Raw genomic sequence first — 14,913 nt, 5'->3', positions numbered from 1 at the left:
GAGAGGTAATCTCCTCTATATTATCACTATCTGCTGAGTGGAGAGGTAATCTCCTCTATATTATCACTATCTGCTGAGTGGAGAGGTAAACTCCTCTATATTATCACTATCTGCTGAGTGGAGAGGTAATCTCCTCTATATTATCACTATCTGCTGAGTGGAGAGGTAAACTCCTCTATATTATCACTATCTGCTGAGTGGAGAGGTAATCTCCTCTATATTATCACTATCTGCTGAGTGGAGAGGTAATCTCCTCTATATTATCACTATCTGCTGAGTGGTGAGGTAAACTCCTCTATATTATCACTATCTGCTGAGTGGAGAGGTAATCTCCTCTATATTATCACTATCTGCTGAGTGGTGAGGTAAACTCCTCTATATTATCACTATCTGCTGAGTGGAGAGGTAAACTCCTCTATATTATCACTATCTGCTGAGTGGTGAGGTAAACTCCTCTATATTATCACTATCTGCTGAGTGGAGAGGTAATCTCCTCTATATTATCACTATCTGCTGAGTGGTGAGGTAATCTCCTCTATATTATCACTATCTGCTGAGTGGAGAGGTAAACTCCTCTATATTATCACTATCTGCTGAGTGGAGAGGTAATCTCCTCTATATTATCACTATCTGCTGAGTGGAGAGGTAATCTCCTCTATATTATCACTATCTGCTGAGTGAGAGGTAAACTCCTCTATATTATCACTATCTGCTGAGTGGAGAGGTAATCTCCTCTATATTATCACTATCTGCTGAGTGGAGAGGTAAACTCCTCTATATTATCACTATCTGCTGAGTGGTGAGGTAAACTCCTCTATATTATCACTATCTGCTGAGTGGAGAGGTAATCTCCTCTATATTATCACTATCTGCTGAGTGGAGAGGTAATCTCCTCTATATTATCACTATCTGCTGAGTGGAGAGGTAAACTCCTCTATATTATCACTATCTGCTGAGTGGAGAGGTAAACTCCTCTATATTATCACTATCTGCTGAGTGGTGAGGTAAACTCCTCTATATTATCACTATCTGCTGAGTGGAGAGGTAAACTCCTCTATATTATCACTATCTGCTGAGTGGTGAGGTAAACTCCTCTATATTATCACTATCTGCTGAGTGGAGAGGTAATCTCCTCTATATTATCACTATCTGCTGAGTGGAGAGGTAAACTCCTCTATATTATCACTATCTGCTGAGTGGTGAGGTAAACTCCTCTATATTATCACTATCTGCTGAGTGGAGAGGTAATCTCCTCTATATTATCACTATCTGCTGAGTGGAGAGGTAATCTCCTCTATATTATCACTATCTGCTGAGTGGAGAGGTAAACTCCTCTATATTATCACTATCTGCTGAGTGGTGAGGTAAACTCCTCTATATTATCACTATCTGCTGAGTGGAGAGGTAATCTCCTCTATATTATCATTATCTGCTGAGTGGTGAGGTAAACTCCTCTATATTATCACTATCTGCTGAGTGGAGATGTAATCTCCTCTATATTATCACTATCTGCTGAGTGGTGAGGTAATCTCCTCTATATTATCATTATCTGCTGAGTGGAGAGGTAAACTCCTCTATATTATCATTATCTGCTGAGTGGAGAGGTAATCTCCTCTATATTATCATTATCTGCTGAGTGGTGAGGTAAACTCCTCTATATTATCACTATCTGCTGAGTGGAGATGTAATCTCCTCTATATTATCACTATCTGCTGAGTGGAGAGGTAAACTCCTCTATATTATCACTATCTGCTGAGTGGAGAGGTAAACTCCTCTATATTATCATTATCTGCTGAGTGGAGAGGTAAACTCCTCTATATTATCACTCTCTGCTGAGTGGTGAGGTAATCTCCTCTATATTATCACTATCTGCTGAGTGGAGAGGTAAACTCCTCTATATTATCACTATCTGCTGAGTGGAGAGGTAAACTCCTCTATATTATCACTCTCTGCTGAGTGGTGAGGTAATCTCCTCTATATTATCATTATCTGCTGAGTGGAGAGGTAAACTCCTCTATATTATCACTATCTGCTGAGCGGAGAGGTAATCTCCTCTATATTATCACTCTCTGCTGAGTGGTGAGGTAATCTCCTCTATATTATCACTATCTGCTGAGTGGAGAGGTAAACTCCTCTATATTATCACTATCTGCTGAGTGGAGAGGTAAACTCCTCTATATTATCACTATCTGCTGAGTGGAGAGGTAAACTCCTCTATATTATCACTATCTGCTGAGTGGAGAGGTAATCTCCTCTATATTATCACTATCTGCTGAGTGGTGAGGTAATCTCCTCTATATTATCACTATCTGCTGAGCGGAGAGGTAATCTCCTCTATATTATCACTATCTGCTGAGTGGAGAGGTAATCTCCTCTATATTATCACTATCTGCTGAGTGGTGAGGTAATCTCCTCTATATTATCACTATCTGCTGAGCGGAGAGGTAAACTCCTCTATATTATCACTATCTGCTGAGTGGAGAGGTAATCTCCTCTATATTATCACTATCTGCTGAGCGGAGAGGTAAACTCCTCTATATTATCATTATCTGCTGAGTGGAGAGGTAATCTCCTCTATATTATCATTATCTGCTGAGTGGAGAGGTAATCTCCTCTATATTATCACTATCTGCTGAGTGGTGAGGTAATCTCCTCTATATTATCATTATCTGCTGAGTGGAGAGGTAATCTCCTCTATATTATCATTATCTGCTGAGTGGAGAGGTAATCTCCTCTATATTATCATTATCTGCTGAGTGGAGAGGTAATCTCCTCTATATTATCACTATCTTCTGAGTGGAGAGGTAATCTCCTCTATATTATCATTATCTGCTGAGTGGAGAGGTAATCTCCTCTATATTATCATTATCTGCTGAGTGGAGAGGTAATCTCCTCTATATTATCACTATCTGCTGAGCGGAGAGGTAATCTCCTCTATATTATCATTATCTGCTGAGTGGAGAGGTAATCTCCTCTATATTATCACTATCTGCTGAGCGGAGAGGTAAACTCCTCTATATTATCACTATCTGCTGAGTGGAGAGGTAAACTCCTCTATATTATCACTATCTGCTGAGTGGAGAGGTAATCTCCTCTATATTATCATTATCTGCTGAGCGGAGAGGTAATCTCCTCTATATTATCACTATCTGCTGAGTGGAGAGGTAAACTCCTCTATATTATCATTATCTGCTGAGCGGAGAGGTAATCTCCTCTATATTATCACTATCTGCTGAGTGGAGAGGTAATCTCCTCTATATTATCACTATCTGCTGAGCGGAGAGGTAATCTCCTCTATATTATCACTATCTGCTGAGTGGAGAGGTAAACTCCTCTATATTATCACTATCTGCTGAGTGGAGAGGTAATCTCCTCTATATTATCATTATCTGCTGAGTGGAGAGGTAATCTCCTCTATATTATCACTATCTGCTGAGTGGAGAGGTAATCTCCTCTATATTATCACTATCTGCTGAGTGGTGAGGTAATCTCCTCTATATTATCACTATCTGCTGAGTGGAGAGGTAATCTCCTCTATATTATCATTATCTGCTGAGCGGAGAGGTAATCTCCTCTATATTATCACTATCTGCTGAGCGGAGAGGTAATCTCCTCTATATTATCATTATCTGCTGAGCGGAGAGGTAATCTCCTCTATATTATCACTATCTGCTGAGTGGAGAGGTAATCTCCTCTATATTATCATTATCTGCTGAGCGGAGAGGTAATCTCCTCTATATTATCATTATCTGCTGAGCGGAGAGGTAATCTCCTCTATATTATCACTATCTGCTGAGTGGAGAGGTAATCTCCTCTATATTATCATTATCTGCTGAGCGGAGAGGTAATCTCCTCTATATTATCACTATCTGCTGAGTGGAGAGGTAAACTCCTCTATATTATCACTATCTGCTGAGTGGAGAGGTAATCTCCTCTATATTATCACTATCTGCTGAGTGGTGAGGTAATCTCCTCTATATTATCACTATCTGCTGAGCGGAGAGGTAATCTCCTCTATATTATCATTATCTGCTGAGTGTGAGGTAATCTCCTCTATATTATCACTATCTGCTGAGCGGAGAGGTAATCTCCTCTATATTATCACTATCTGCTGAGTGGAGAGGTAATCTCCTCTATATTATCACTATCTGCTGAGTGGAGAGGTAATCTCCTCTATATTATCACTATCTGCTGAGTGGAGAGGTAATCTCCTCTATATTATCATTATCTGCTGAGTGGAGAGGTAATCTCCTCTATATTATCATTATCTGCTGAGTGGAGAGGTAATCTCCTCTATATTATCACTATCTGCTGAGTGGAGAGGTAAACTCCTCTATATTATCACTATCTGCTGAGTGGAGAGGTAATCTCCTCTATATTATCACTATCTGCTGAGTGGTGAGGTAATCTCCTCTATATTATCACTATCTGCTGAGCGGAGAGGTAATCTCCTCTATATTATCACTATCTGCTGAGTGGAGAGGTAATCTCCTCTATATTATCACTATCTGCTGAGTGGTGAGGTAATCTCCTCTATATTATCACTATCTGCTGAGCGGAGAGGTAAACTCCTCTATATTATCACTATCTGCTGAGTGGAGAGGTAATCTCCTCTATATTATCACTATCTGCTGAGCGGAGAGGTAAACTCCTCTATATTATCATTATCTGCTGAGTGGAGAGGTAATCTCCTCTATATTATCATTATCTGCTGAGTGGAGAGGTAATCTCTTCTATATTATCACTATCTGCTGAGTGGAGAGGTAATCTCCTCTATATTATCACTATCTGCTGAGTGGTGAGGTAATCTCCTCTATATTATCATTATCTGCTGAGTGGAGAGGTAATCTCCTCTATATTATCATTATCTGCTGAGTGGAGAGGTAATCTCTTCTATATTATCACTATCTGCTGAGTGGAGAGGTAATCTCCTCTATATTATCACTATCTGCTGAGTGGTGAGGTAATCTCCTCTATATTATCATTATCTGCTGAGTGGAGAGGTAATCTCCTCTATATTATCATTATCTGCTGAGTGGAGAGGTAATCTCCTCTATATTATCATTATCTGCTGAGTGGAGAGGTAATCTCCTCTATATTATCACTATCTTCTGAGTGGAGAGGTAATCTCCTCTATATTATCATTATCTGCTGAGTGGAGAGGTAATCTCCTCTATATTATCACTATCTGCTGAGCGGAGAGGTAATCTCCTCTATATTATCATTATCTGCTGAGTGGAGAGGTAATCTCCTCTATATTATCACTATCTGCTGAGCGGAGAGGTAAACTCCTCTATATTATCACTATCTGCTGAGTGGAGAGGTAAACTCCTCTATATTATCACTATCTGCTGAGTGGAGAGGTAATCTCCTCTATATTATCATTATCTGCTGAGCGGAGAGGTAATCTCCTCTATATTATCACTATCTGCTGAGTGGAGAGGTAAACTCCTCTATATTATCATTATCTGCTGAGCGGAGAGGTAATCTCCTCTATATTATCATTATCTGCTGAGCGGAGAGGTAAACTCCTCTATATTATCATTATCTGCTGAGGGGAGAGGTAAACTCCTCTATATTATCACTATCTGCTGAGTGGAGAGGTAATCTCCTCTATATTATCATTATCTGCTGAGTGGAGAGGTAAACTCCTCTATATTATCACTATCTGCTGAGTGGAGAGGTAAACTCCTCTATATTATCACTATCTGCTGAGTGGAGAGGTAATCTCCTCTATATTATCACTATCTGCTGAGCGGAGAGGTAAACTCCTCTATATTATCACTATCTGCTGAGCGGAGAGGTAAACTCCTCTATATTATCATTATCTGCTGAGTGGAGATGTAATCTCCTCTATATTATCACTATCTGCTGAGTGGAGAGGTAAACTCCTCTATATTATCATTATCTGCTGGGTGGAGAGGTAATCTCCTCTATATTATCATTATCTGCTGAGTGGAGAGGTAATCTCCTCTATATTATCACTATCTGCTGAGTGGAGAGGTAATCTCCTCTATATTATCACTATCTGCTGAGCGGAGAGGTAAACTCCTCTATATTATCACTATCTGCTGAGCGGAGAGGTAAACTCCTCTATATTATCACTATCTGCTGAGTGGAGAGGTAATCTCCTCTATATTATCACTATCTGCTGAGTGGAGAGGTAAACTCCTCTATATTATCACTATCTGCTGAGCGGAGAGGTAATCTCCTCTATATTATCATTATCTGCTGAGTGGAGAGGTAAACTCCTCTATATTATCATTATCTGCTGAGTGGAGAGGTAAACTCCTCTATATTATCATTATCTGCTGAGTGGAGAGGTAATCTCCTCTATATTATCATTATCTGCTGAGTGGAGAGGTAATCTCCTCTATATTATCATTATCTGCTGAGTGGAGAGGTAAACTCCTCTATATTATCATTATCTGCTGAGTGGAGAGGTAATCTCCTCTATATTATCATTATCTGCTGAGCGGAGAGGTAAACTCCTCTATATTATCATTATCTGCTGAGTGGAGAGGTAATCTCCTCTATTTTATCACTATCTGCTGAGTGGAGAGGTAATCTCCTCTATATTATCATTATCTGCTGAGTGGAGAGGTAATCTCCTCTATATTATCACTATCTGCTGAGTGGAGAGGTAAACTCCTCTATATTATCATTATCTGCTGAGTGGAGAGGTAATCTCCTCTATATTATCACTATCTGCTGAGTGGAGAGGTAAACTCCTCTATATTATCACTATCTGCTGAGTGGAGAGGTAAACTCCTCTATATTATCATTATCTGCTGAGTGGAGAGGTAATCTCCTCTATATTATCATTATCTGCTGAGTGGAGAGGTAAACTCCTCTATATTATCATTATCTGCTGAGTGGAGAGGTAAACTCCTCTATATTATCATTATCTGCTGAGTGGAGAGGTAATCTCCTCTATATTATCACTATCTGCTGAGCGGAGAGGTAATCTCCTCTATATTATCACTATGTGCTGAGCGGAGAGGTAAACTCCTCTATATTATCATTATCTGCTGAGTGGAGAGGTAAACTCCTCTATATTATCATTATCTGCTGAGTGGAGAGGTAAACTCCTCTATATTATCATTATCTGCTGAGCGGAGAGGTAATCTCCTCTATATTATCACTATCTGCTGAGTGGAGATGTAATCTCCTCTATATTATCACTATGTGCTGAGCGGAGAGGTAAACTCCTCTATATTATCATTATCTGCTGAGTGGAGAGGTAAACTCCTCTATATTATCACTATCTGCTGAGCGGAGAGGTAAACTCCTCTATATTATCATTATCTGCTGAGTGGAGAGGTAAACTCCTCTATATTATCATTATCTGCTGAGTGGAGAGGTAATCTCCTCTATATTATCACTATCTGCTGAGCGGAGAGGTAAACTCCTCTATATTATCACTATCTGCTGAGCGGAGAGGTAAACTCTATATTATCACTATCTGCTGAGTGGAGAGGTAAACTCCTCTATATTATCACTATCTGCTGAGTGGAGAGGTAAACTCCTCTATATTATCACTATCTGCTGAGCGGAGAGGTAAACTCCTCTATATTATCACTATCTGCTGAGTGGAGAGGTAAACTCCTCTATATTATCACTATCTGCTGAGTGGAGAGGTAAACTCCTCTATATTATCACTATCTGCTGAGTGGAGAGGTAAACTCCTCTATATTATCACTATCTGCTGAGTGGAGAGGTAAACTCCTCTATATTATCACTATCTGCTGAGTGGAGAGGTAAACTCCTCTATATTATCACTATCTGCTGAGCGGAGAGGTAAACTCCTCTATATTATCATTATCTGCTGAGCGGAGAGGTAATCTCCTCTATATTATCACTATCTGCTGAGCGGAGAGTGGAGAGTCAGGGCGGATCCCGCCCACTGCACCTGCATCTCATTAGCATATCATTTCCATTATGGAGTTTGCTAAAATGAGAAACTGATTTCTGCCGTAAAATAAAGAATCAGCGATAAAGCATCTTTATAGAAATGTCATTAGCCGGGTATAAAATACTGATGGCGGCTTCTCTCTCCCACTGTCTGTCCTCACAGGATTACATCATAGTGAGGAAACCGTCCGACGACCGTGAGACTCCCATCATCTACCACCACGAGCCTGGACAACGGAGACCCACCGCAATCCCTCCCCCGCACTCTCCATCCCCTGAGGAGAAGATCCTACAACTCACCACCAAGATCACTGAGCTGCTGACCGGAGAGGTGACTGCTGGGAGATTATACAGTGTACACTGGAGGATTCTGGGTGATGAGAGGAGACTGCTGGGAGATTATACAGTATACACTGGAGGATTCTGGGTGATGAGAGGAGACTGCTGGGAGATTATACAGTGTACACTGGAGGATTCTGGGTGATGAGAGGAGACTGCTGGGAGATTATACAGTATACACTGGAGGATTCTGGGTGATGGGAGGAGACTGCTGGGAGATTATACAGTATACACTGGAGGATTCTGGGTGGTGAGAGGAGGCTGCTGGGAGATTATACAGTGTACACTGGAGGATTCTGGATGATGAGAGGAGACTGCTGGGAGATTATACAGTGTACACTGGAGGATTCTGGGTGAGGAGAGGAGACTGCTGGTAGATTATACAGTATACACTGGAGGATTCTGGGTGATGGGAGGAGACTGCTGGGAGATTATACAGTGTACACTGGAGGATTCTGGGTGAGGAGAGGAGACTGCTGGGAGATTATACAGTATACACTGGAGGATTCTGGGTGATGGGAGGAGACTGCTGGGAGATTATACAGTATACACTGGAGGATTCTGGGTGATGAGAGGAGGCTGCTGGGAGATTATACAGTGTACACTGGAGGATTCTGGATGATTAGAGGAGACTGCTGGGAGATTATACAGTGTACACTGGAGGATTCTGGGTGAGGAGAGGAGACTGCTGGTAGATTATACAGTATACACTGGAGGATTCTGGGTGATGGGAGGAGACTGCTGGGAGATTATACAGTATACACTGGAGGATTCTGGGTGGTGAGAGGAGACTGCTGGGAGATTATACAGTATACACTGGAGGATTCTGGGTGATGAGAGGAGACTGCTGGGAGATTATACAGTATACACTGGAGGATTCTGGGTGATGAGAAAAGACTCCTGGGAGATTATACAGTGTACACTGGAGGATTCTGAGTGATGAGAGGAGACTGCTGGGAGATTATACAGTATACACTGGAGGATTCTGGGCGATGAGAGGAGAGGAGACTGCTGGGAGATTATACAGTGTACACTGGAGGATTCTGGGTGATGAGAGGAGACTGCTGGGAGATTATACAGTGTACACTGGAGGATTCTGAGTGATGAGAGGAGACTGCTGGGAGATTATACAGTGTACACTGGAGGATTCTGGGTGATGAGAGGAGACTGCTGGGAGATTATACAGTATACACTGGAGGATTCTTGGTGATGAGAGGAGACTGCTGGGAGATTATACAGTATACTCTGGAGGATTCTGGGTGATGAGAGGAGACTGCTGGGAGATTATACAGTATACACTGGAGGATTCTGGGCGATGAGAGGCGACAGCTGGGAGATTATACAGTGTACACTGGAGGATTCTGGGTGATGAGAGGAGACTGCTGGGAGATTATACAGTGTACACTGGAGGATTCTGGGCGATGAGAGGAGAGGAGACTGCTGGGAGATTATACAGTGTACACTGGAGGATTCTGGGTGATGAGAGGAGACTGCTGGGAGATTATACAGTATACACTGGGGGATTCTGGGTGATGAGAGGAGACTGCTGGGAGATTATACAGTATACACTGGAGGATTCTGGGTGAGGAGAGGAGACTGCTGGGAGATTATACAGTATACACTGAAGGATTCTGGGTGATGAGAGGAGACTGCAGGGAGATTATACAGTATACACTGGAGGATTCTGGGTGAGGAGAGGAGACTGCTAGGAGATTATACAGTATACACTGGAGGATTCTGGGTGAGGAGAGGAGACTGCTGGGAGATTATACAGTATACACTGGAGGATTCTGGGTGAGGAGAGGAGACTGCTGGGAGATTATACAGTATACACTGGAGGATTCTGGGTGAGGAGAGGAGACTGCTGGGAGATTATACAGTATACACTGGAGGATTCTGGGTGAGGAGAGGAGACTGCTGGGAGATTATACAGTATACACTGGAGGATTCTGGGTGATGACAGGAGACTGCTGGGAGATTATACAGTATACACTGGAGGATTCTGGGTAATGAGAGGAGACTGCTGGGAGATTATACAGTATACACTGGAGGATTCTGGGTAATGAGAGGAGACTGCTGGGAGATTATACAGTATACACTGGAGGATTCTGGGTAATGAGAGGAGACTGCTGGGAGATTATACAGTATACACTGGAGGATTGTGGATGATGAGAGGAGACTGCTGGGAGATTATACAGTATACACTGGAGGATTCTGGGTGAGGAGAGGAGACTGCTGGGAGATTATACAGTATACACTGGAGGATTCTTTGTGATGGGAGGAGACTGCTGGGAGATTATACAGTATACACTGGAGGATTCTGGGTGATGAGAGGAGACTGCTGGGAGATTATGCAGTATACACTGGAGGATTCTGGGTGATGAGAGGAGACTGCTGGGAGATTATACAGTATACACTGGAGGATTCTGGGTGAGGAGAGGAGACTGCTGGGAGATTATACAGTATACACTGGAGGATTCTGGGTGAGGAGAGGAGACTGCTGGGAGATTATACAGTATACACTGGAGGATTCTGGATGATGAGAGGAGACTGCTGGGAGATTATACAGTATACACTGGAGCATTCTCGGTGATGAGAGGAGACTGCTGGGAGATTATACAGTATACACTGGAGCATTCTGGGTGATGAGAGGAGACTGCTGGGAGATTATACAGTATACACTGGAGCATTCTGGGTGATGAGAGGAGACTGCTGGGAGATTATACAGTATACACTGGAGGATTCTGGGTGAGGAGAGGAGACTGCTGGGAGATTATACAGTATACACTGGAGGATTCTGGATGATGAGAGGAGACTGCTGGGAGATTATACAGTATACACTGGAGCATTCTGGGTGATGAGAGGAGACTGCTGGGAGATTATACAGTATACACTGGAGGATTCTGGATGATGAGAGGAGACTGCTGGGAGATTATACAGTATACACTGGAGCATTCTGGGTGATGAGAGGAGACTGCTGGGAGATTATACAGTATACACTGGAGGATTCTGGGTGAGGAGAGGAGACTGCTGGGAGATTATACAGTATACACTGGAGGATTCTGGGTGAGGAGAGGAGACTGCTGGGAGATTATACAGTATACACTGGAGGATTCTTTGTGATGGGATTAGACTGCTGGGAGATTATACAGTATACACTGGAGGATTCTGGGTGAGGAGAGGAGACTGCTGGGAGATTATACAGTATACACTGGAGGATTCTGGGTGATGAGAGGAGACTGCTGGGAGATTATACAGTATACACTGGAGGATTCTTGGTGATGAGAGGAGACTGCTGGGAGATTATACAGTATACACTGGAGGATTCTGGGTGATGAGAGGAGACTGCTGGGAGATTATACAGTGTACACTGGAGGATTCTGGGTGATGAGAGGAGACTGCTGGGAGATTATACAGTATACACTGGAGGATTCTGGGTGAGGAGAGGAGACTGTTGGGAGATTATACAGTATACACTGGAGGATTCTGTGTGATGAGAGGAGACTGCTGGTAGATTATACAGTATACACTGGAGGATTCTGGGCGAGGAGAGGAGACTGCTGGGAGATTATACAGTATACACTGGAGGATTCTGGGTGAGTAGAGGAGACTGCTGGGAGATTATACAGTGTACACTGGAGGATTCTGGGTGAGGAGAGGAGACTGCTGGGAGATTATACAGTATACACTGGAGGATTCTGGGTGAGGAGAGGAGACTGCTGGGAGATTATACAGTATACACTGGAGGATTCTGGGTGAGGAGAGGAGACTGCTGGGAGATTATACAGTATACACTGGAGGATTCTGGGTGATGAGAGGAGACTGCTGGGAGATTATACAGTGTACACTGGAGGATTCTGGGTGAGGAGAGGAGACTGCTGGGAGATTATACAGTATACACTGGAGGATTCTGGGTGAGGAGAGGAGACTGCTGGGAGATTATACAGTATACACTGGAGGATTCTGGGTGAGGAGAGGAGACTGCTGGGAGATTATACAGTATACACTGGAGGATTCTGGGTGAGTAGAGGAGACTGCTGGGAGATTATACAGTATACACTGGAGGATTCTGGGTAATGAGAGGAGACTGCTGGGAGATTATACAGTATACACTGGAGGATTCTGGGTAATGAGAGGAGACTGCTGGGAGATTATACAGTGTACACTGGAGGATTCTGAGTGATGAGAGGTGACTGCTGGGAGATTATACAGTATACACTGGAGGATTCTGGGTGAGGAGAGGAGACTGCTGGGAGATTATACAGTATACACTGGAGGATTCTGGGTGATGAGAGGAGACTGCTGGGTGATTATACAGTATACACTGGAGGATTTTGGGTGAGGAAAGGAGACTGCTGGGAGATTATACAGTATACACTGGAGGATTCTGGGTGAGGAGAGGAGACTGCTGGGAGATTATACAGTATACACTGGAGGATTCTGGGTGAGGAGAGGAGACTGCTGGGAGATTATACAGTATACACTGGAGGATTCTGGGTGATGAGAGGAGACTGCTGGGAGATTATACAGTATACACTGGAGGATTCTGGGTGAGGAGAGGAGACTGCTGGGAGATTATACAGTATACACTGGAGGATTCTGGGTGATGAGAGGAGACTGCTGGGAGATTATACAGTATACACTGGAGGATTCTGGGTGAGGAGAGGAGACTGCTGGGAGATTATACAGTGTACACTGGAGGATTCTGGGTGATGAGAGGAGACTGGTGGGAGATTATACAGTATACACTGGAGAATTCTGGGTGATGAGAGGAGACTGCTGGGAGATTATACAGTGTACACTGGAGGATTCTGGGTGATGAGAGGAGACTGGTGGGAGATTATACAGTATACACTGGAGGATTCTGGGTAATGAGAGGAGACTGCTGGGAGATTATACAGTATACACTGGAGGATTCTGGGTAATGAGAGGAGACTGCTGGGAGATTATACAGTGTACACTGGAGGATTCTGAGTGATGAGAGGTGACTGCTGGGAGATTATACAGTATACACTGGAGGATTCTGGGTGAGGAGAGGAGACTGCTGGGAGATTATACAGTATACACTGGAGGATTCTGGGTGATGAGAGGAGACTGCTGGGTGATTATACAGTATACACTGGAGGATTTTGGGTGAGGAAAGGAGACTGCTGGGAGATTATACAGTATACACTGGAGGATTCTGGGTGAGGAGAGGAGACTGCTGGGAGATTATACAGTATACACTGGAGGATTCTGGGTGATGAGAGGAGACTGCTGGGAGATTATACAGTATACACTGGAGGATTCTGGGTGATGAGAGGAGACTGCTGGGAGATTATACAGTATACACTGGAGGATTCTGGGTGAGGAGAGGAGACTGCTGGGAGATTATACAGTATACACTGGAGGATTCTGGGTGATGAGAGGAGACTGCTGGGAGATTATACAGTATACACTGGAGGATTCTGGGTGAGGAGAGGAGACTGCTGGGAGATTATACAGTGTACACTGGAGGATTCTGGGTGATGAGAGGAGACTGGTGGGAGATTATACAGTATACACTGGAGGATTCTGGGTGATGAGAGGAGACTGCTGGGAGATTATACAGTATACACTGGAGGATTCTGGGTGATGAGAGGAGACTGCTGGGAGATTATACAGTATACAGTGGAGGATTCTGGGTGATGAGAGGAGACTGGTGGGAGATTATACAGTATACACTGGAGGATTCTGGGTGATGAGAGGAGACTGCTGGGAGATTATACAGTATACACTGGAGGATTCTGGGTGATGAGAGGAGACTGCTGGGAGATTATACAGTATACACTGGAGGATTCTGGGTGAGGAGAGGAGACTGCTGGGAGATTATACAGTATACACTGGAGGATTCTGGGTGATGAGAGGAGACTGCTGGGAGATTATACAGTATACACTGGAGGATTCTGGGTGAGGAGAGGAGACTGCTGGGAGATTATACAGTGTACACTGGAGGATTCTGGGTGATGAGAGGAGACTGGTGGGAGATTATACAGTATACACTGGAGGATTCTGGGTGATGAGAGGAGACTGCTGGGAGATTATACAGTATACACTGGAGGATTCTGGGTGATGAGAGGAGACTGCTGGGAGATTATACAGTATACAGTGGAGGATTCTGGGTGATGAGAGGAGACTGCTGGGAGATTATACAGTATACACTGGAGGATTCTGGGTGATGAGAGGAGACTGCTGGGAGATTATACAGTATACACTGGAGGATTCTGGGTGATGAGAGGAGACTGCTGGGAGATTATACAGTATACACTGGAGGATTCTGGGTGATGAGAGGAGACTGCTGGGAGATTATATAGTATACACTGGGGGATTCTGGGTGAGGAGAGGAGACTGCTGGGAGATTATACAGTATACACTGGGGGATTCTGGGTGAGGAGAGGAGACTGCTGGGAGATTATACAGTATACACTGGGGGATTCTGGGTGAGGAGAGGAGACTGCTGGGAGGTTATACAGTATACACTGGAGGATTCTGGGTGATGAGAGGAGACTGCTGGGAGATTATACAGTATACACTGGAGGATTCTGGGTGAGGAGAGGAGACTGCTGGGAGATTATACAGTATACACTGGAGGATTCTGGGTGATGAGAGGAGACTGCTGGGAGATTATACAGTATACACTGG

The 14,913-nt window shown here is 43.6% G+C and overlaps 1 protein-coding gene across 1 annotated transcript in view; it reads left to right on the top strand.

Moving 5' to 3' along the window:
• The first annotated feature begins 8,026 nt into the window (after positions 1-8,026).
• The window catches only part of LOC141078378 (uncharacterized), a 101,363-nt gene continuing 94,476 nt past the window's right edge, over positions 8,027-14,913 (top strand). Inside the window, exon 1 of the mRNA XM_073565126.1 lies at positions 8,027-8,245. Coding sequence (XP_073421227.1) covers positions 8,042-8,245 — 204 coding nt within the window. The 5' untranslated portion in view covers positions 8,027-8,041. The remainder of the gene's footprint in view (positions 8,246-14,913) is intronic.

Source organism: Dendrobates tinctorius, unplaced genomic scaffold (assembly GCF_039654945.1).
Source record: "Dendrobates tinctorius isolate UK_male_01 unplaced genomic scaffold, ASM3965494v1 ptg000548l, whole genome shotgun sequence".
NCBI lineage: Eukaryota > Metazoa > Chordata > Amphibia > Anura > Dendrobatidae > Dendrobates > Dendrobates tinctorius.
Note: the sequence above shows the minus strand (reverse complement) of the source record. Positions and strands in the feature narration are given on the sequence as shown.